Below are 24,363 nucleotides of genomic sequence, written 5' to 3'. Positions count from 1 at the left end.
ATCATTTAAATCTTTTCTTTGGTTTTATTTATATCTCACCTCGATTATTTTTCTTTGTTTTGTTTTAAGTATTTTAATACAAACGTTTAAGTCCACGACATCATTTTATAACTTATTTTAAATGAACGTTCCTACATAAAAAGATCATGTCATGCATATCGTAGCAACTCTATTTCAATACAAAAGTATGGTCACTACGTCCTAACGATTTCAAAGCTCTTAGATACGAAATTAATACAAAACTCCAAACCAATTTAAGGAAGCTATTCATAGTATAGATATCTAAATATCTTTTTTACATACATAGAATGGATTTGGGCGTCAACGTCTATAATGTTTAATACTTTAATTTTTAGGTTTATTGTTGAACATTAATAATTTCGTACACGTAAGTGGTAAGTTGTAAGGTAGGAAGACAAATTGGAGAGGGAGAGGATATGGATAAGTTATGACCCACCAAGAAATACCAAAAAAAAAACGTGGGCTGCTCAAATTTGAAAAGTATTTTCTCAAAACTAACTAATTTTTTTTTCATTTATTTCTTAAGAAAATTGAATTTTTAGAAAAAAAAAATGAACGTATATGTTAGATGAATGTCCCACATCGATCAATTTAAGAAATGATCATGGGTTTATAATCAACGAATACTATCTCCATCGGTACGAAGCCTTTTGGAGAAACCCAAAGTAAAACCATGAGTATTAGAATTTTTAGAAAAAATGAACGTACCATTGTGGAGATCCGTAATTCCTATCATGGTATTAGAGCCATGCTAATAAAATTCTCAGATGTTGAACAAAATATTGTGAGCCTCGAAGGCATAGTAAAAAAGTACTAAAGTATCAAACAAAGGGCATACCTTGTTTGAAGACTCCAAAAGAAAAAAAAAATCGAATCTAGGGAAGGCATGCTTTGTTCGAGGGGAAAGAATACTATCTTTTTTAACCTAATTCTAAGCTAATTTTTTAAAATTAAATTTTTATTAATTTAGTGTAAATTTTTATTAATTTTTTACTTTTTAACTCTATTTCTTCACGTGAATGTGGACCGCACTTGTTTAATGTATTAATCTTGTCAGATTGTCAGCTCCAACTCACAAATTTTGATCCCAAATTTAGAACACAAACAAACAAGCAAAAAAAACATTTTTTTTTTAATCTTCTAATTGGTTTTTTTTTCTTTTCTTTTATTTGTTTATTTGGGTGGAGGAAGAGGGAAAAGAGAAAATTAGAAAAGGGATCCGAAACGTAACCAAATATTCATTCATTTTCTTCTTTGTTAAAAGGATAATAATGTTTTTTTTTTCGGTTAAAAACTGTCGTGAATTGTCATGAATAGTTCGCTCATGAATTTATAAAAAAAATTTGTTCGTTCTCGATTCTATTCATGCATCTATTGAGATTTATTTGGTTCATCTTCTATATTGATACATAAAAAAAAATGAGTATTATTATGTTTATATAAAGGTTTGTCTAATATTGTTATGAGATGTGGAGTTAGTGTCATCTTGTATTTGTCTAGAGACAATTGAGAGAAATTTTATAAGTGAGACTGTGTAGTGTGAATGGTATACTTATAAACAAGTCACTTGTGGATGTAGGAAAATTTCTTCTCTCCGAGCTGCATAAATATTTATGTTTCTATGTTCATATATGTTTGTGGGTGTGTCGCTTCCGCTACAACGTAGAGTTCCGTTTTGAATGGATATTTATTAGAATAAAAACAAACAATATTTTTTTAATTAAAAAATGTATCTATCTAACTAGTATCTAATGTCGCTATCTCTCTCTCTTTGGTCCCTTCGACGTTCATTTTGGTTCCACCATGCAGCACCCTAGCGCTACGAACTCTTTGGACAACTGTCAAACTCTAATTGTCCTTGTCATTCACTGTTGCCCAAAGTTGATTTAGCATATGGACAAAACTCATCGTTTGTTTTCTACCGTACTTCAATGACTTAACTCATATCCAATTATGCACTTACCAAGCAATAGGCATCTAGAAATGTGTATCATCGAGTTTGATTAAGGTCAAATAAGATAGTGCATCGTGATGACTTCAGGAGTTACTGTGATGACTTCAGGAGTTGCTGTTGTGTATAGAAAACAAGTTAAGAGACTAGACAGTGATTCCATAAACCTATTCTAAGAGAGGACAAAGGACTACGTCAATAGTTTACTTCATAATGAGTGCTTATATATCACGTGTGGAAACGGTGAGGGCTCCTTGAACAGGTTTGCTACATTGTTAACTCACCTTGAGAGGAGGCGAGTGTAAAAGACAAAATGATGACATAAACAAAATAATAATTATTATTATTTGTTTCCTCTCACACCGACAAATGCAACTACCTTAACAAAAATAATTTTTTATTTTTTTTTTTAATGTAAAGGTAGTTTTAAATGTTTGGAAAGCTTAAAGATATTATTTCGAACTTTTATAAGTTTTAGAGTATTTTTTTTATATAAAGTGCAAACTTTAAAGGTATATTTATTAATTTAGCTTAAATAAAGCGATACATATTTGTTATATTTGTTGTAATGACACTCATTTATCCTTGACACTCGGTGTGTTGCTTCATCACAGAGGCGTTTGTTTACTTCTTGCCATTGCAAAATTTAAGACGGTAATATTTGAACTTTTAAAAAAATAAAATTGAAATTAAAAAATAATAATAATAATAATAATTGAGTATTTATTATATAAAATAATGGTCCTTCCCAATGTATTATTGAATACAAGTTGAGGACTATTAAAAGATTGTCAGCTAATCTTTAACAGTAACCCATCTAAATAGATAAGGTCCATGTTGGAATTAGTGAGTTAGGTCTTCTAGGATCGTGCATAGATACACATGTTATGAAGTGCCATTAGTGTATTACGTGAAAATTATACAAATTATCCGATAATAAACTTGTTATGAGGAGCACGGTCCACATAATATCTATAGTTTGTAAGCATATGAGTTAGCTTTTTCGTTAGAACTACATGAGAACAAAGTACGGTTTCTACCTAAAATCTTGGAAAGTTTTAAAGATATTTTTAATACAAAAAATACGAAGATTTCAATGTTTTTATATCATTAAATGTGTCGTAAAGAAGTTTCGTACGTAAACTTCAATAATCACGTGCTAGGATAGTAATACTTCTATGTTGGATCTCATTCAAACTTCAACAAAAAAATGTTTAAATATCTTACGACAACAGGTTTCCATGACATTATTTTAGTTAACCAAGTGGGTTGGTTGTTCTAGTTGTTCGTCGGAATCAAGAAAAAACGTCAAACATGAGCAGCTCAATCAAGGCAACCAGCCATGTGCAACCATCTCTATCGGCTCAATTACCCAAAGGTTTAAATTACGAGGGATACTAAATTTAATATTTTTAATAGTTTTGTCACTTATATATATATATAAAACAACCTTATTGGTAACACGTGAGGAAATCATTAATTAATTTCAAACAAAAATAGTTAGATCTTACCTAGAACTCTTTAGTGTAGATCATTGGAAACTTAAAACTATAAAACTAAACACTAGTTGTAAATAAAATAACTAAAATTTAGATTCAAACGAGTCTTCAAAGAAAGTAACATGGTTGACTAAAGCAATAGCCGACTGTCTGTCCCATGGCCCCACGACAGCCGTTGTCACTTGTCTAGAATCTTGTTGTCTTTATCCCAAAAAAATAAATAATTAAAAATTAAAAGAGTTTTAAAATATTTAGTAAGTGAGCTCCATTCTTGCATAAAAAAAAATGCAAATACATGCATGATTTATGGGATCTAAAATTATGACTCATCTAGGATTATACTTTTATTTTGGAGGATGAGTAGATGTGTAATACTTCTTTATATATATGGTGTTCTTACTTCTTAAGAATTTAGACTATCACACAAATCAACACGAGTTATTCGAATATGTTTTGTTCTCATTCACATGCATTCCAGAAAAATTCTAAAGTGGTTACCCACTCCAAGTAAAGCACATTTAACCATAGAGTTCTTATAATTGAACTAGTAAAAATAAAAGTGCAGGTTGTTAGTATAGGTAGTGACAAAATCAGGATTCAAAATTTGGATTCGGCATTTGATGGCACTAGCATTCTCCTAAATCCCTTGCAATATGATCACGTTACTTACTCCTCACTTCTTAAGAGTGAAGACTATCCCCACGTATCATCACGATTCCTTCCAACATGCTCTATACACCACTCAAAAAAGTCACCCACTATAGAATTACTTCAAGTAATGCACGCTTAACCATAGAGTTCTTATGATTGAGTTATCGAAAAGGTAAGTACACTTTGTTGGTAAATGTAGTGGCTTTCAATTATTTTATGTCTTTATTAATCATTCTATCATCAGAATCACTTCCATTCAGATGTAGTTATAGTTCATTCATGTATCTCTCCTTTTCTCGAATGTCACAAGAGAGTAGCCGACTACTACTTAATTTGACCCATTAGACCTATCAATCAAATGCACTGTGGGACAATGAAAATGAGAGAGTAATATCTCAAGGGAGATGAGCAAAATTGAGAAGGAATTGAGAGGTTAGCACTAGACAAGGTCCTGTGAACCAGTTAACGAGAGACAAAGGAGAAGGTTGCGTACGGAGGCTTTGCATGCGGCTTGAAGTGTTGACAAAAACTGGCGACGATCGAGAGCAAACCTTCCAATAAAAAATCGTTGTGGGGTCAGATCAATTGAATTCCTTTGGTTTTGAATTGGTTCAAGGTCCTTTCATTGATAGTAAAATTGGACTTTATGTGAATGTATTGTTAGAACGCTTTAAAGCTTCGTTGAATGAATTAAATGTTGTATGATTAACACATGTTTCTATTATCAATGATCTAGATAGTTATGTATAATGTGATGCATGTGCTACTATGATGATAATCAATAATTACTAAGACAATGCTTATGTATGATTTAGTGATGCAAAGATGTTTTACCTTTATTGGAAAAATGAGAGTAGCACGTGACTTGAGTATTTTAAGAAATACTCAGTAAATAACTCTATTATTAATGTCGAAAAATGCATACACAAACAATCATGGTGGGACCTATCTTTTAAAAAAAAAACATTTCATAGTTTTGAACTCTGCTTTTTCGTCCGGGCAAAAAATTGAACGTATAGTACTTCTCTACACACGGCCCACGTACGCGCATATGAACTCACCAAGTGGGCGTATACGCATCTCTTGGGCATACCCTTCAACTAGTGCACGCTCATGCTATTAGAGCTATAGAGGAGAAAGGAGCCAACATAATATTATATCATATATTGATATCGTAATGTACGCGTTCATACTATCACAACGGAGAAGTATCCCGATGCACATGACATATAAAATACATGAGGTCCTTCAAATTTTAATTTATGACATAAACATATGATGCAAATTGTACATTCATTATTCATAAATAAACGTGGCGTAACAATATTTCACAATCATGAAGTAATCATGCTAACATAGTGTGCATGATATATCATATATATAGGTATTATGCACCATATGACATGGAAGTCACAACCAGATCCATACCCTAACATAAACATCTAATAATCTAACTTACAATATAAAGTAGCATACATAGTCATAGCACAATATACCACAATATATGTTATATAATCATAGACTACTACATATGGAGGGCATCTGAGCATGTGTCGTTTATACTTTATTTAATTCATCCAACCAAGCAAATAGTAAGACTAATTTATCCATAGAGTAACTTTCCCGTAGACTACTATGTGAAAAAAAATATAGGGAGTAACTTTCTAAGGTTAAACTAAATGAGTTTATAATGGATACTTATTAAACACACTCCAAAGTTCAAGCTCCAACTTTTTAAAGGTATAAAATCAAAATGCTACAACTCTTACTTAATACCACCGATAGAAAACATAGCGGTCTTTATTTTACTTCATACCTTCGATAGAAAACATAAAGTTACTTCGTAAAAAATAAAAGCATTTGTCATTGCAATTTATTTAGTATCTTCTCCCAGTAGTAAGTGCTCTAAAAGGTTGCAATAACAACACACAAAATGATAATATATCATACAATACGGACGGTTTGTGTATCATTTTCAGGTCTTGAGAAAACGGTGGAACCATTTTGATGAATCTTTCGGAATTCTCATCAAATTCTTGTTGAAATCAACAAAGATGAGACCAAAACGCATAGTGTATCCACATGTCCATTCATAGTTGTCCAAGAATGACCATGCAAAATAGCCACGTACCCTGACACCATCTCTACAACATTTTCCAAAATATAACACAATTACAATCAACTAATGTTCAAATAGTAGGAATAGAAGTTTCACTAAAATATCATAATTAAAAACAAGTAATTAATAGCTTAATCTTACTTCAATGCTTTAAGAAGATAAATGAGATGGTCATGAATATATTTGACTCTGGCCTCATCTCTTATTAAATGTTTAGTATTGGGGCTATCAAAGTCGAGGTATCCTGCCATAGTAAAGTTTGACTAATAAGCAAACTAATTAAACATATAATTAAATTATAAACTCCTTTTCAATACCATTTTCTGTAATATAGATAACTGGATTGTGATAATTATCCTTTATATATATCAACAAGTCTTGTATTCCTTTGGGATAAACAGCTAGCCAAGACTCTGGACTCGCCTACGAACATTCATAAATAGCAAATTATTGGATTTAAATAGGCATAAAAGGAATTTAAACTTCAAAATAAAATAACAATTTCAAACACTATTATTGTCATAATAGTTCAACGCTATTACCTTTGGACCAATTGAGATTTTATCACGATCAGCTACCACCATGCAAAGATATTATATAAAAAGTCAAATTATAGAATTGATATGTCATAGTATAGATGAATTAAAATGTATATTTGAAAGAGTGCATACTTGAAAGAGTTGCATGAATATCATTCAAATAGCTTTCACCTCGGTGAACGTTATTGGGATTGTGTTTTGCATAATTAGCTGTGTAATAGTTTATGCCAAGAAAATCAAAGGAGTTCATGATGAAAGTGGTTTCGTCCTTTGTGAATTTGGGCAATCTCCACCCCACCAAATCTCTCATGCTTTGTGGATAATCTCCATAAACAATTGGATGCAACATCCTAAATGCATTTAATTATTTGGTCATATATTTGCAACAAAATGTTGAGTTCTTAGAGATATTAATTTACTTACCAACCAAGTGAAAAATCAAAAGCCCGATCTCTAGCTTTGTTGTCTTCCTCAGAATCTGAATATGGTATGTACCATGTTGATGCCAATGTGATGCCAATCTCGCCCTTTTGGTCTGCCTATGAATACCATTCAATTTAAATATGCATAAACATGAGCTCCCAACTTAAACTTTATTAAACAACAAAAGAGAACCTTATATTTGGTCTTGTAACGGTTGGCAGCTGCGGCGTGTGCAAGAATAAGGTGGTGACCAACGGTGTATGGTTCGGTGCCAGAATTACCACCAAGATAGCGACTTGGATCCCACTCTGCACCCCTACCGGGTGCGAGTTCTCCAGTTCCATAGCCTTTGGATGCGAACATGACTGGTTCATTTAAGGTTATCCAATGTTTCACTTTTTGTCCATACTCCTTGAAACAAAACTCAGCAAAGTCTCGAAAATCATCTCTGCAAATAATTTGCACCATTATTTTTATGTCTTTCAAAACATTTCACTTTTTCTTAATGCAAAGTTATTGAATACTGTTGTCATTCAATCTCACCGCTAGTAGATATTATCTTTTTATTACCATCAGCCTTAGGATTTTAAAACATGTCTACTAAGGAGAGGTTTTCACACCTTATAAGAAATGTTTCGTTCCTCTCTCCAACTAACGTGGGATCTTTCAATCCACCCCTGTTGTCGACCAGCATTCTCGCTGGCACACTTCTCAATGTCTAACTATAATACCATTTGTATCAGCCCAAAGTTCAGTAAATATTGTCCACTTTGGCCCATTACGTATCACTATCAACTTCATGGTTTTAAAACACCTCACGGTTTTAAAACGCGTCTACTAGGGAAAAGTTTTCACATCTTATAAGGAATGTTTCATTCTCCTTTCCTACAATGTGGTGGTCGGAGAGGAATGAAACATTTCTTAGAAGAGTGGAAATGTTTCTGGTAGATGCGTTTTAAAACCCTGAAGGGAAAGTTCAAAAAATACAATATTTGATAGCGGTTGGCTTGAGTTGTTACAAACATTGTGAGATCCACGTCTGTTGTAAAGGGGAACTAAACATTCTTTGTAAGCGTGTGAAAACCTCTCCCTAGTAGACACTTTTTTAAAATTTTGAGAGGAAACTCAAAATGAAAAGTCGAAAGAGGATGGATCTTACGTAAATAACTAATTATGAACTTTTCTCCAAATTCTTACAAGTCCAAAATCAAATTTGTTTATGATCGAAGATTTTAGTTCTAGAAATGTAAATCTAAAATAAAGCCATTGTTACTAAAGACCTTATTTATTTTGGTAATAAACAAGACTAAAAAAATATTTTCTACAATATTAATTTAATTTGTATACTTTGTAGTGAATGTGTTATTAGATTATGTAAATCAATTAGCATTAATGATATGATAATTTAAACCAAAAGGGATAATTAAAGCCTATATATAAATAATTTAGTCCCTACAAAACCCACATTGCTATTGTTATTGTTGGATGAAAGTCCCATCCGCTAATTCAGAAAATGATCATGGGTTTATAATCAAGGAATACTATCTCCATTGGTACGAGGCCTTTTGCAAAAGCTCAAAGCAAAGTCACGAGAGCTTATATTGAAAGTGGACAACATCATATCATTGTGGAGATTCGTGATTCCTAAATTGAGGGAAAATATGATAATAGCATAGAAATTTACTTACACAATTTGAAGATTCAAGAATCCACCATACTCGGTTTCTAAATCTTGAGGAACATCCCAATGAAATAGTGTGACATAAGGTTTGATGCCTACATAAATGGAGATTATATGACTCATTTTGAGATTAATAAAACTTAGCTTAACATAATCAATGAGATGAATCACTAATTAAATGAATAATAGAAGAAGAACCCACCATTTGCAAGCATTTCATCGATGAGATTATGGTAGTACCGAACTCCCTGTTGGTTCACACCCCCACAAAGCTTTCCGGCTGAAATTCAACAACAACATTAATGTTCATAAACTTAAGCTTCCAAAATATTAATTAAATTCACCTCTAAGCCCTTACTTGGAAAAATTCTTGACCAAGCAATTGAGAATCTATAAACATCAAAACCTATGTCCTTCATGAGGGCAACGTCTTCCTTATAGCGATGATACTCATCAACAGCTTTGTCTCCATTGCTGTGATCAACAACCCTCTCTGAAATTTTAACAAATAAACAACATTGAGACCCATAATTGTGTGTCCAATTCAACAAAATAAGCAACATTGAGAGAGAAATGGAGATACCTGGATGGTTTTTAGTGAAGGTATCCCAAATACTTAGCCCTTTGCCATAATGAATAGCAATACCTCCGTTGGCATAATCATAAACAGCACCTTCATACTGATCACACCATAACAAATCAATACTCATTCTTTGTTCTTAATTTATTATTGTTTGTATATGTAACTTTTACTCAACCTGGTAAGCTGAAGATGCTGCTCCAAATACGAAGTCTTCGGGAAAGCAGCTTCGTCTTATTAATATAAGCTGACTGCTATCGGTATCCGTAACTGCAAACACGTGAAGCACAAAGTTTAGGGAAGAACGCAATTGTAACGGTCTAAGCTCACTGCTGTCTGAGGTGAGTTTTTACTTTTGAAGGCTTTCTCTTTTGGGCTTTTCTTCAAAGTTTTTAAAATGTGTCGGTTAGAAAGAGAATTGTTGGAAGCTAGTCCTACATTGGCTAATTTAGGGAATGATCACGGGTTTACAAGTACGGAATACATCTCCATTGGTTGAGGTCTTTTGGGAAAACGCCCAAAAGGAAAAGCCTTCAAAAGTGAACAATATCATATTATTGTGGAGATCCGGGATTCCTAACACATCTTTATAAAGAATGTTCCTAAATATTTATGACAAAATATTTGAAATGAGAGTATTTCGTTAAGAATTTTGGATGGAAATTGGGACGTAGAACTGAACTAATGTGATGGAATGATGGATTAGGAAGAAAAATAAAAGAAAGTAATTCATTTACCGCTAGCCATTGAGACTGAAGAGGAGCAAGGGTTTGGGTGCTTAGAGCTTGGAAAGTGTTTCCGATAAAAGCTTTTTTTGTTCTTAATGGATTGAAGCCTGCGGTTCCCTCCTTCTTATAAGGTTCAAGGTCGTTCATGATTATTAAGTCTAATTTAATAAAAATAAAGAAAGGTCGAGAAACCACGTGTATATGGAAAAAATTCCATATTTTCTGACTATGTCTCACATTTGAGGATTCTATTGACATTCCTAAGTTTAGGGCATGACTCTGATACCATGTTAGATGAACACGACCCTCCCCAATTGATATTATCCATTTTGAGCATAAGTTCTCACGGTTTTGCTTTGGGCTTCCCCAAAAGGCATCATACCAATAAAAATAGTATTTCTTGATTATAAACCCATGATCATTCCCTAAATTAGCAATGTGAGACTTTCATCGAACATATATGAATTACTTTCTTAATAAATTAGACCTGGAAAGTAAGTCATATACATGATTATTAAGGTCGTTCATGATTATAAGGTTCAAGGTCATGGTAAACCGTCATAAGTTTTTTTATTTAATTTAGTTATTAACCGTTTTGATTAAATAAGAATATTATCAATTTGGTTATTAATTTCGTAACCATTTTAATATTAATCCTTATTTAATTCCTTAACTTTTGATGATTCAAACCATTGCCAAGGAGGTTGAGGGTATTGGTTTTGTCACACTTAATGGGTACAAAGAATTTATTAGGAGCAACTACTTTACCGGCTAAAAATACTTCAACCACCTATATGCCAAAAAGTTTTAAATGGTCACACATGACAATATAATTTATTAGGAACAACTACCTCTATCGGCTAAAATATAATTCAATCACATATATACCAAAAGTTTTAAACGTGTCTCAACTCCCATAAAAAAATCTACCTCTTGTAATGGCTTTTTTCACGATTTTTATTTTAAAAATAAGGTCACTCCTCCATTAAGTGCAAGTTATTTGGTTAGCGGTTAGCTCCTGTTGTCACACTTAATGGGTACAAAGAATTTATTAGGAGCAACTACTTTGTCGGCTAAAAATACTTCAACCACCTGTATGCCAAAAAGTTCTAAATGTTCACACATGACAATATAATTTGTTAGGAGCAACCTCCTCAACCACATATACCAAAAGTTTTAAACGTGTCTCAACTCCCATAAAAAAAATCTACCTCTTGTAATGGCTTTTTTCCCTATTTTTCTATTAAAAATAAGGTCACTCCTCTCTTAAGTGAAAAAATGTTCATTTAAAATTGTTCATTTAAAATAATTTCAAATGATATTATGGACTTAAAACATTTAAAGTAAAACCATAAAAAAAAGTTTTAAAAAAAATTACACAAGAAAAAATAGTAAAGCAGAAAATAATAACTTAGCATTTGAAACGAAATGTAAAAACAAATCAGTGGTCTACTCTAACCTAAGGGCTACAAAAAGACATAACGCAATTACTCTAACAATGATTTCATAGCCTTCATTGCGACACCGTCGTCATCCATACAGATGTGTCTTATCTTTACCTGAAATATAAGAGTAGCACATAACTTATTTTAAGAAATACTCAATTTGTAACTCCACTGTCGGGATCAAGGAATGCAAACACATGCAATCTTTTGACCTATCATAGCATGACCTTAGGCAACATTCTAGTCTGGGAAAGATCAGATGTATAGTACATCTTTACATATGGTCAACGCATGCAAGTATGGACTCACTAGGTGGGCTCGCACACCCTCTAGCCTGGTTTGTTGGACTAGCACTCAATAACAGGCTCTTGTCGAACATCACTGAGGGAAAGGGCCCTCATCGCATCCTCAACCTAGTAAGTATCCATAAGCCTTACTCTAGCCTCTAGGAAGTTCAAGTCTTGGTTCCACGACATTGTTAATGGGTCTCGAAACTGAAGCGTATCCCTAGAGATTTGTACTAGTTTTCCAATCTTTCTTTTCTTCGACTAAAGTGGCTAGCCTTATTTATGCCAGAAATGGCAAAACTTCATAAGTTGTGAAACCGTGTGCCTAGATCTAGATCTAAACTTAGAACAACAATGTAACATTTAGTTTACCTACCAACCAAAAGAGCGACTCTTGTTTTTTTGTCTGCCTCAAAAATTTGAATATTGTACCTACATGTTGATTCATTACGATAAATCACACCCTTTTGGTCTTCCTAAGAATTTTACTTAACCAGGGTTAGCTTGATTTAACCCGGGTTAGCTTGATTTTTGGTTTGAATGATGATTTCAATTGGTATAAAAGTAGAAGATTTACCATAATTCTCAACTTAAACTTTGTTAAACAAAAACGAAACCATAGAATTGAGAAACGAATCCAATTATCTTGGGGTAAAATTTTGAGTTCAATTCAAGAAGCCACCATTTTCGATTTCTAAAGCTTGTGGAACATCTCAATGAAAAAGTGTGACATAAGGTTTGATTGTTTAGGCCAATAGCACGAGAGTAATTGAGAGCGGACACCAGGTATATTTTGATGCATTTTTTGTATGGTGGATAGAGACATGATTTTGATGATCAGACATATGGTATCGTGGAGCGTTCATATGGTGTTCTACTGACACCAAATTTGGCGAGCTTTGATATTTCATATAGACGAACTTGACTTTAGAATTGCATGCCCAAATTTTCTTCGAAACATCAACTTTCGAAGTTACGGACTAACTCTTCAACAAGCGTATCTCTGAAACTCATGGCGATATCGTTACCTCTGTCTTGTCTTACTTATGACTCGGCTTGGTAAAGGTCGATAGTTTCTATGTGTTCTGAAATTGGGATACGAATGTGTGAATCGGAGCTGACAATCTGAACAAAACCGTTGACTTCTACATTGTACAAGTGGGGTCCACATTCACGTGGTCTGTTGATTTAAATGAACGGCTGTGAAGTTTCTCAAATCCCAACCGTTCATTCATTTTACCCTTAGTTTTTTAACAAATTAAATACTTTTGATTTTCCAAAATTTTATTAATATTTTTGAACTTTTTTATAAATTTCCAAAATATTTTTATGTTTTTTAAAAAATTAAAAATATATAAGTAACATTAAAAAAAATTATAGATAATAAATATTTTTTTGAATTTTTTTATAATGATAAAAGATGTTAATGCTTTCATAGATATTTTTAAATATAATATTAAAATAAAACAAGAAAACTTTAACGTATTTTTAAAACAAATTATTAACTATTTCTATAAAAAAAAATTAAAGGGATATTTTTATTAATTTAGTCTATTTCTTTTATCTGTTTTCAAAATTTAAATTAAAATTTGAAAACTATTTACTATTTTATTTTTTAGTTTTAAAAATTAAATTTATGAACTCTACATAGTTTTCTTAGTATTATTGTTTAAATTAAAATTTGTGAACTCTAATTAAAATTAAATTATTTTATTGTTTAAATTAATTTTATTTTTAACATAAAAATTATATCATATTAATTAATATTTTATATTTACATGGACGTTGAAAGCTGACACTCACACTATGCATGTATTCATGAGAGTCGACTACCTTAAAATAGTTTGTTGGAGTTTTGTAAAATATAATTGTAATAGCCTAAGCTTGATTTCGTTTTCCTCACCAACGGATGTAGAATCTTTTCACTACCTTTTGGAGAATCTTTTCACTACCCTTTGGAGCCTAACGTTCTCACAGGCACACCGATCAGTATCTGGTTTTAATACCATTTGTAAGAGTCTAAGTCCACCACTAGTAGACTAAAGAATAAAACGCGTCTACTAGGAAGAGGTTTGCTAGCTTCCACACCCTTATAAAATGTGTCCGCTAGCTTCCACACTCTTATAATGAATGTTTCTGTAACAGTCCAAACTCACTACCAGTAGATATTGTTCATTTTGGGTTTTCCTTTCGGGCTTTCTCTCAAGGTTTTTAAAACGCGTATGCTAGAGAAATGTTTCCACACCCTTATAAAGAATGTTTCGTTCTCCTCCCCAACCAATGTGGGATCTCATGTCCACCCCACTTCAGGGCTTAGCCTCTTCACTGACACATTGCCTCATGTCCACCCCCTTCGTTGCTTGGCCTCCTTGCTGGCACATGAGGCCCAATGAACTTACTGGCACATGAGGTCCAATGTCCTTATTGACACACCATCTCGTGTCTACCACCCATTGAGGTTTAGTCTCCTCACAGGCACATCGCCCGGTGTCTGGCTCTGATTTCATTTGTAACAGCCTAAGCCCATCACTAGTACATATATTGTCTTATTTGGGTTTTTCCTTTCGGACTTCCCCTCAAGATAAAAAAATGTTTAGTTCTCCACACACTTATAAAAAATGCTTAATTCTCCTCTCCAACCTATATGAGATCTTCCTCTCTCCAACCGATACAATATCTCACAATAATATTGTAAAACAATATTTATACAAAATTGGTAATGTAAAACCGATTTATAAATTAATTATTAATAGTTATATTCAACCTAACGCTGACATCGGCTTAAATTTGAATCTAATTTTCAAATTTACTATCGAAAACATATACCAAAATATGAAATACAATTTTGTTATTTTAAAATTGTTGCCTTGAGATGATGAAGAAAGGATGTGGTAACCATCTAAAACTCTCTCCCAATTGTTCTATATAAACCTAGTTAGGGAGCAGTGGAAGTCTCAACTATCAAACCAATACCCATTGATAATGATAGCTTCCAAGCATACCTCAAACCTCCTCTCTCTCTCTTGCCTGTATGCTTGTCATTGTAGTGGTCTCACAGGCCGCCGTTGAGCCTTGTCATTGCATTTGGGGGATACCCCTATCCAATCACGAGGGTACGGACGCGTACATCCAATGACAGGACAACGATCGTTATGCTTTGCATAGCACTTCCGTGACGGTTCTAGTTTTAACGGGTCCCGGTATAAGGGCTCCCAGAGCATGACCACCGGCTAGGGACAGTGGCCCAGCGGTGTGCGAACTAGCTGGTGAGCCCATACTCGCACATATGGGCTACGTGTAGAGTATATGGTACACGTCCACGATTACCTATTAGGATTACACCATAGGGGAAACGAAAGATAGGTCTCATCATTTCATTGCATGTGATTGTTGCATTTAACTTCAATAGTGGGGTCACTTACTGAGTATTTTTTTAAATACTCAAGCCATATGCTACTACATTTTTCAGGTTAAGGCAAGGCATTCCTGTACGGCTGACGACGGCATCGCAACTCGAGATCATGGCACATGCATAGGATAGTGGTATTTATTTTCTCAGACTTAGGATAGAATAAGATGTTTTAAACTTAAATGCTTACTTCTTTTATTTCGGGTCTTTTGTTGTGTCGTTTTAAAGATGTTTTCGAAACACGTAAGTCCATGGCTGTGTTTTAAGTTAAAGGTTATGTTTTATGGAATTTAAATGAAATCTTCCGCATTCAATGTTTATGGTACGCATACAGTAGCGACCTTAAATTAAGTAGAAAATTTTGGGTCGTTACAAATAGTAAGACTAATTTATCCATGGAGTAACTTCCCCGTAAACTATTATGTGAAAAAAAATATAGGGAGTAAGAGTTTACAATAGATACTTATTAAACACGCTCCAAAGTTCAAGCTCCAACTTTTTAAAGGTATAAAATCAAAATGCTACAACTCTTACTTAATACCACCGATAGAAAACATAACGTTCTTTATTTTACTTCATACCTTCGATAGAAAATATAAAGTTACTTCGTCAAAAAGAAAAACATTTGTCATTGCAATTTATTTGGTACCTTCTCGCTCTAGAAGGTTGCAATAACAACACACAAAAGGATAATATAGCATACAATACAGAAGGATTGTTTATTATTTTCAGGTCTTGAGAAAACGGTGGAACCATTTTGATGAGTCTTTTGGAATTCTCTTCAAACCCTTCTTGAAATCAACATAGATGAGACCAAAGCGCATAGTGTATCCACATGCCCATTCAAAGTTGTCCAATAATGACCATGCAAAATAGCCACGTACCCTTACACCATCCCTACAACATTTTCCAAAATATAACATAATTACAATCAACTAATGTTCCAAGAGTAGGAATAGACGTTTCACTAAAATATCATAATTAAAAACAAGTCATTAATAGCTTAATCTTTTGCTTTGTTACTTACTTCAATGCTTTAAGAAGATAAATGAGATGGTCACGAATATATTTGACTCTGGCCTCATCTCTTATTAAATGTTTAGCATTGGAGCTATCAAAGTCGAGGTATCCTGCCATGGTAAAGTTTAACTAATAAGCAAACTAATTAAACATATAATTAAATTATAAACTCCTTTTCAATACCATTTTCTGTAATATAGATAACTGGATTGTGATAATTATCCTTTATATATATCAACAAGTCTTGTATTCCTTTGGGATAAACAGCTAGCCAAGACTTTGGACTCGCCTACGAACATTCATAAATAGCAAATTATTGGATTTAAATAGGCATAAAAGGAATTTAAACTTCAAAATAAAATAACAATTTCAAACACTATTATTGTCATAATAGTTCAACGCTATTACCTTTGGACCAATTGAGATTTTATCACGATCGGCTACCACCATGCAAAGATATTATATAAAAAGTCAAATTATAGAATTGATATGTCATAGTATAGATGAATTAAAATGTATATTTGAAAGAGTGCATACTTGAAAGAGTTGCATGAATATCATTCAAATAGCTTTCACCTCGGTGAACGTTATTGGGATTGTGTTTTGCATAATTAGCTGTGTAATAGTTTATGCCAAGAAAATCAAAGGAGTTCATGATGAAAGTGGTTTCGTCCTTTGTGAATTTGGGCAATCTCCACCCCACCAAATCTCTCATGCTTTGTGGATAATCTCCATAAACAATTGGATGCAACATCCTAAATGCATTTAATTATTTGGTCATATATTTGCAACAAAATGTTGAGTTCTTAGAGATATTAATTTACTTACCAACCAAGTGAAAAATCAAAAGCCCGATCTCTAGCTTTGTTGTCTTCCTCAGAATCTGAATATGGTATGTACCATGTTGATGCCAATGTGATGCCAATCTCGCCCTTTTGGTCTGCCTATGAATACCATTCAATTTAAATATGCATAAACATGAGCTCCCAACTTAAACTTTATTAAACAACAAAAGAGAACCTTATATTTGGTCTTGTAACGGTTGGCAGCTGCGGCGTGTGCAAGAATAAGGTGGTGACCAACGGTGTATGGTTCGGTGCCAGAATTACCACCAAGATAGCGACTTGGATCCCACTCTGCACCCCTACCGGGTGCGAGTTCTCCAGTTCCATAGCCTTTGGATGCGAACATGACTGGTTCATTTAAGGTTATCCAATGTTTCACTTTTTGTCCATACTCCTTGAAACAAAACTCAGCAAAGTCTCGAAAATCATCTCTGCAAATAATTTGCACCATTATTTTTATGTCTTTCAAAACATTTCACTTTTTCTTAATGCAAAGTTATTGAATACTGTTGTCATTCAATCTCACCGCTAGTAGATATTATCTTTTTATTACCATCAGCCTTAGGATTTTAAAACATGTCTACTAAGGAGAGGTTTTCACACCTTATAAGAAATGTTTCGTTCCTCTCTCCAACTAACGTGGGATCTTTCAATCCACCCCTGTTGTCGACCAGCATTCTCGCTGGCACACTTCTCAATGTCTAACTATAATACCATTTGTATCAGCCCAAAGTTCAGTAAATATTGTCCACTTTGGCCCATTACGTATCACTATCAACTTCATGGTTTTAAAACACCTCACGGTTTTAAAACGCGTCTACTAGGGAAAAGTTTTCACATCTTATAAGGAATGTTTCATTCTCCTTTCCTACAATGTGGTGGTCGGAGAGGAATGAAACATTTCTTAGAAGAGTGGAAATGTTTCTGGTAGATGCGTTTTAAAACCCTGAAGGGAAAGTTCAAAAAATACAATATTTGATAGCGGTTGGCTTGAGTTGTTACAAACATTGTGAGATCCACGTCTGTTGTAAAGGGGAACTAAACATTCTTTGTAAGCGTGTGAAAACCTCTCCCTAGTAGACACTTTTTTAAAATTTTGAGAGGAAACTCAAAATGAAAAGTCGAAAGAGGATGGATCTTACGTAAATAACTAATTATGAACTTTTCTCCAAATTCTTACAAGTCCAAAATCAAATTTGTTTATGATCGAAGATTTTAGTTCTAGAAATGTAAATCTAAAATAAAGCCATTGTTACTAAAGACCTTATTTATTTTGGTAATAAACAAGACTAAAAAAATATTTTCTACAATATTAATTTAATTTGTATACTTTGTAGTGAATGTGTTATTAGATTATGTAAATCAATTAGCATTAATGATATGATAATTTAAACCAAAAGGGATAATTAAAGCCTATATATAAATAATTTAGTCCCTACAAAACCCACATTGCTATTGTTATTGTTGGATGAAAGTCCCATCCGCTAATTCAGAAAATGATCATGGGTTTATAATCAAGGAATACTATCTCCATTGGTACGAGGCCTTTTGCAAAAGCTCAAAGCAAAGTCACGAGAGCTTATATTGAAAGTGGACAACATCATATCATTGTGGAGATTCGTGATTCCTAAATTGAGGGAAAATATGATAATAGCATAGAAATTTACTTACACAATTTGAAGATTCAAGAATCCACCATACTCGGTTTCTAAATCTTGAGGAACATCCCAATGAAATAGTGTGACATAAGGTTTGATGCCTACATAAATGGAGATTATATGACTCATTTTGAGATTAATAAAACTTAGCTTAACATAATCAATGAGATGAATCACTAATTAAATGAATAATAGAAGAAGAACCCACCATTTGCAAGCATTTCATCGATGAGATTATGGTAGTACCGAACTCCCTGTTGGTTCACACCCCCACAAAGCTTTCCGGCTGAAATTCAACAACAACATTAATGTTCATAAACTTAAGCTTCCAAAATATTAATTAAATTCACCTCTAAGCCCTTACTTGGAAAAATTCTTGACCAAGCAATTGAGAATCTATAAACATCAAAACCTATGTCCTTCATGAGGGCAACGTCTTCCTTATAGCGATGATACTCATCAACAGCTTTGTCTCCATTGCTGTGATCAACAACCCTCTCTGAAATTTTAACAAATAAACAACATTGAGACCCATAATTGTGTGTCCAATTCAACAAAATAAGCAACATTGAGAGAGAAATGGAGATACCTGGATGGTTTTTAGTGAAGGTATCCCAAATACTTAGCCCTTTGCCATAATGAATAGCAATACCTCCGTTGGCATAATCATAAACAGCACCTTCATACTGATCACACCATAACAAATCAATACTCATTCTTTGTTCTTAATTTATTATTGTTTGTATATGTAACTTTTACTCAACCTGGTAAGCTGAAGATGCTGCTCCAAATACGAAGTCTTCGGGAAAGCAGCTTCGTCTTATTAATATAAGCTGACTGCTATCGGTATCCGTAACTGCAAACACGTGAAGCACAAAGTTTAGGGAAGAACGCAATTGTAACGGTCTAAGCTCACTGCTGTCTGAGGTGAGTTTTTACTTTTGAAGGCTTTCTCTTTTGGGCTTTTCTTCAAAGTTTTTAAAATGTGTCGGTTAGAAAGAGAATTGTTGGAAGCTAGTCCTACATTGGCTAATTTAGGGAATGATCACGGGTTTACAAGTACGGAATACATCTCCATTGGTTGAGGTCTTTTGGGAAAACGCCCAAAAGGAAAAGCCTTCAAAAGTGAACAATATCATATTATTGTGGAGATCCGGGATTCCTAACACATCTTTATAAAGAATGTTCCTAAATATTTATGACAAAATATTTGAAATGAGAGTATTTCGTTAAGAATTTTGGATGGAAATTGGGACGTAGAACTGAACTAATGTGATGGAATGATGGATTAGGAAGAAAAATAAAAGAAAGTAATTCATTTACCGCTAGCCATTGAGACTGAAGAGGAGCAAGGGTTTGGGTGCTTAGAGCTTGGAAAGTGTTTCCGATAAAAGCTTTTTTTGTTCTTAATGGATTGAAGCCTGCGGTTCCCTCCTTCTTATAAGGTTCAAGGTCGTTCATGATTATTAAGTCTAATTTAATAAAAATAAAGAAAGGTCGAGAAACCACGTGTATATGGAAAAAATTCCATATTTTCTGACTATGTCTCACATTTGAGGATTCTATTGACATTCCTAAGTTTAGGGCATGACTCTGATACCATGTTAGATGAACACGACCCTCCCCAATTGATATTATCCATTTTGAGCATAAGTTCTCACGGTTTTGCTTTGGGCTTCCCCAAAAGGCATCATACCAATAAAAATAGTATTTCTTGATTATAAACCCATGATCATTCCCTAAATTAGCAATGTGAGACTTTCATCGAACATATATGAATTACTTTCTTAATAAATTAGACCTGGAAAGTAAGTCATATACATGATTATTAAGGTCGTTCATGATTATAAGGTTCAAGGTCATGGTAAACCGTCATAAGTTTTTTTATTTAATTTAGTTATTAACCGTTTTGATTAAATAAGAATATTATCAATTTGGTTATTAATTTCGTAACCATTTTAATATTAATCCTTATTTAATTCCTTAACTTTTGATGATTCAAACCATTGCCAAGGAGGTTGAGGGTATTGGTTTTGTCACACTTAATGGGTACAAAGAATTTATTAGGAGCAACTACTTTACCGGCTAAAAATACTTCAACCACCTATATGCCAAAAAGTTTTAAATGGTCACACATGACAATATAATTTATTAGGAACAACTACCTCTATCGGCTAAAATATAATTCAATCACATATATACCAAAAGTTTTAAACGTGTCTCAACTCCCATAAAAAAATCTACCTCTTGTAATGGCTTTTTTCACGATTTTTATTTTAAAAATAAGGTCACTCCTCCATTAAGTGCAAGTTATTTGGTTAGCGGTTAGCTCCTGTTGTCACACTTAATGGGTACAAAGAATTTATTAGGAGCAACTACTTTGTCGGCTAAAAATACTTCAACCACCTGTATGCCAAAAAGTTCTAAATGTTCACACATGACAATATAATTTGTTAGGAGCAACCTCCTCAACCACATATACCAAAAGTTTTAAACGTGTCTCAACTCCCATAAAAAAAATCTACCTCTTGTAATGGCTTTTTTCCCTATTTTTCTATTAAAAATAAGGTCACTCCTCTCTTAAGTGAAAAAATGTTCATTTAAAATTGTTCATTTAAAATAATTTCAAATGATATTATGGACTTAAAACATTTAAAGTAAAACCATAAAAAAAAGTTTTAAAAAAAATTACACAAGAAAAAATAGTAAAGCAGAAAATAATAACTTAGCATTTGAAACGAAATGTAAAAACAAATCAGTGGTCTACTCTAACCTAAGGGCTACAAAAAGACATAACGCAATTACTCTAACAATGATTTCATAGCCTTCATTGCGACACCGTCGTCATCCATACAGATGTGTCTTATCTTTACCTGAAATATAAGAGTAGCACATAACTTATTTTAAGAAATACTCAATTTGTAACTCCACTGTCGGGATCAAGGAATGCAAACACATGCAATCTTTTGACCTATCATAGCATGACCTTAGGCAACATTCTAGTCTGGGAAAGATCAGATGTATAGTACATCTTTACATATGGTCAACGCATGCAAGTATGGACTCACTAGGTGGGCTCGCACACCCTCTAGCCTGGTTTGTTGGACTAGCACTCAATAACAGGCTCTTGTCGAACATCACTGAGGGAAAGGGCCCTCATCGCATCCTCAACCTAGTAAGTATCCATAAGCCTTACTCTAGCCTCTAGGAAGTTCAAGTCTTGGTTCCACGACATTGTTAATGGGTCTCGAAACTGAAGCGTATCCCTAGAGATTTGTACTAGTTTTCCAATCTTTCTTTTCTTCGACTAAAGTGGCTAGCCTTATTTATGCCAGAAATGGCAAAACTTCATAAGTTGTGAAACCGTGTGCCTAGATCTAGATCTAAACTTAGAACAACAATGTAACATTTAGTTTACCTACCAACCAAAAGAGCGACTCTTGTTTTTTTGTCTGCCTCAAAAATTTGAATATTGTACCTACATGTTGATTCATTACGATAAATCACACCCTTTTGGTCTTCCTAAGAATTTTACTTAACCAGGGTTAGCTTGATTTAACCCGGGTTAGCTTGATTTTTGGTTTGAATGATGATTTCAATTGGTATAAAAGTAGAAGATTTACCATAATTCTCAACTTAAACTTTGTTAAACAAAAACGAAACCATAGAATGGAGAAACGAATCCAATTATCTTGGGGTAAAATTTTGAGTTCAATTCAAGAAGCCACCATATTCGATTTCTAAAGCTTGTGGAACATCTCAATGAAAAAGTGTGACATAAGGTTTGATTGTTTAGGCCAATAGCACGAGAGTAATTGAGAGCGGACACCAGGTATATTTTGATGCATTTTTTGTATGGTGGATAGAGACATGATTTTGATGATCAGACATATGGTATCGTGGAGCGTTCATATGGTGTTCTACTGACACCAAATTTGGCGAGCTTTGATATTTCATATAGACGAACTTGACTTTAGAATTGCATGCCCAAATTTTCTTCGAAACATCAACTTTCGAAGTTACGGACTAACTCTTCAACAAGCGTATCTCTGAAACTCATGGCGATATCGTTACCTCTGTCTTGTCTTACTTATGACTCGGCTTGGTAAAGGTCGATAGTTTCTATGTGTTCTGAAATTGGGATAGGAATGTGTGAATCGGAGCTGACAATCTAAACAAAACCGTTGACTTCTACATTGTACAAGTGGGGTCCACATTCACGTGGTCTGTTGATTTAAATGAATGGCTGTGAAGTTTCTCAAATCCCAACCATTCATTCATTTTACCCTTAGTTTTTTAACAAATTAAATACTTTTGATTTTCCAAAATTTTATTAATATTTTTGAACTTTTTTATAAATTTCCAAAATATTTTTATGTTTTTTAAAAAATTAAAAATATATAAGTAACATTAAAAAAAATTATAGATAATAAATATTTTTTTGAATTTTTTTATAATGATAAAAGATGTTAATGCTTTCATAGATATTTTTAAATATAATATTAAAATAAAACAAGAAAACTTTAACGTATTTTTAAAACAAATTATTAACTATTTCTATAAAAAAAAATTAAAGGGATATTTTTATTAATTTAGTCTATTTCTTTTATCTGTTTTCAAAATTTAAATTAAAATTTGAAAACTATTTACTATTTTATTTTTTAGTTTTAAAAATTAAATTTATGAACTTTTCGTTTAAATTAAAATTTGTGAGCTCTAATTAAAATTAAATTATTTTATTGTTTAAATTAATTTTATTTTTAACATAAAAATTATAACATAGTAATTAATATTTTATATTTACATATTCTTATGGACGTTGAAAGCTGACACTCACACTATGCATGTATTCATGAAAGTCAACTTTCTTAAAATAGTTTGTTGGAGTTTTGTATTAATTAGCTATTCCTTTAATTCACGAGCATTAATGATTGAAAACTAATTTCAATCCAACTTAAGGATTAATGACTCCTTTCTAGTTTAACTAGATTTCCATAAAATATTATTGTAATAGCCTAAGCTTGATTTCGTTTTCCTCACCAACGGAGGTAGAATCTTCTCACTACCCTTTGGAGCCGAACGTTTTTACAGGCATACCGATTAGCATTTGGCTTTAATACCATTTGTAATAGTTCAAATCCACCACTAGTAGACTAAAGAATAAGATGCGTCTACTAGGAAAAGGTTTGCTAGCTTCCACACCCTTATAAGGAATAAAACGTGTCTACTAGGAAAAGGTTTGCTAGCTTCCACACCCTTATAAGGAATAAAACGTGTCCGCTAGCTTCCACACTCTTATAATTAATGTTTCTGTAACAGTCCAAACTCACTACTAGTAGATATTGTCCTCTTTGGGTTTTCCTTTCGGACTTTCTCTCAAGGTTTTTAAAACGCATATGCTAGGGAAATGTTCCCACACCCTTATAAAGAATGTTTCGTTCTCCTCCCCAACTAATGTGGGATCTCATGTCCACTCCACTTCAGGGCTTAGCCTCCTCACTGACACA

General features: G+C 33.2%; 1 protein-coding gene and 1 pseudogene across 1 annotated transcript; both read right to left on the bottom strand.

The window, feature by feature from the left end:
• Window positions 1-5,904: 5,904 nt before the first annotated feature.
• LOC111461399 (beta-glucosidase 12-like) lies at window positions 5,905-10,250 on the bottom strand. The gene is made up of 13 exons (XM_023104913.1): window positions 10,202-10,250; window positions 9,643-9,734; window positions 9,468-9,564; window positions 9,243-9,377; window positions 9,087-9,164; window positions 8,892-8,979; window positions 7,396-7,651; window positions 7,204-7,319; window positions 6,913-7,130; window positions 6,784-6,815; window positions 6,559-6,664; window positions 6,383-6,485; window positions 5,905-6,266 (listed from the first exon to the last, which is right to left on the bottom strand). Exons 1-13 carry the CDS (start codon window positions 10,209-10,211, stop codon window positions 6,098-6,100), a joined length of 1,500 nt encoding a protein of 499 aa, XP_022960681.1. The 5' UTR covers window positions 10,212-10,250; the 3' UTR covers window positions 5,905-6,097.
• Window positions 10,251-15,880: 5,630 nt separating this feature from the next.
• LOC111461392 lies at window positions 15,881-20,228 on the bottom strand (annotated as a pseudogene).
• Window positions 20,229-24,363: the final 4,135 nt, after the last annotated feature.

The sequence above is a fragment of the Cucurbita moschata genome, unplaced genomic scaffold (genome assembly GCF_002738365.1).
Source record: "Cucurbita moschata cultivar Rifu unplaced genomic scaffold, Cmos_1.0 Cmo_Scf00025, whole genome shotgun sequence".
NCBI classification, from domain to species: Eukaryota; Viridiplantae; Streptophyta; class Magnoliopsida; order Cucurbitales; family Cucurbitaceae; genus Cucurbita; species Cucurbita moschata.
Note: the sequence above shows the minus strand (reverse complement) of the source record. Positions and strands in the feature narration are given on the sequence as shown.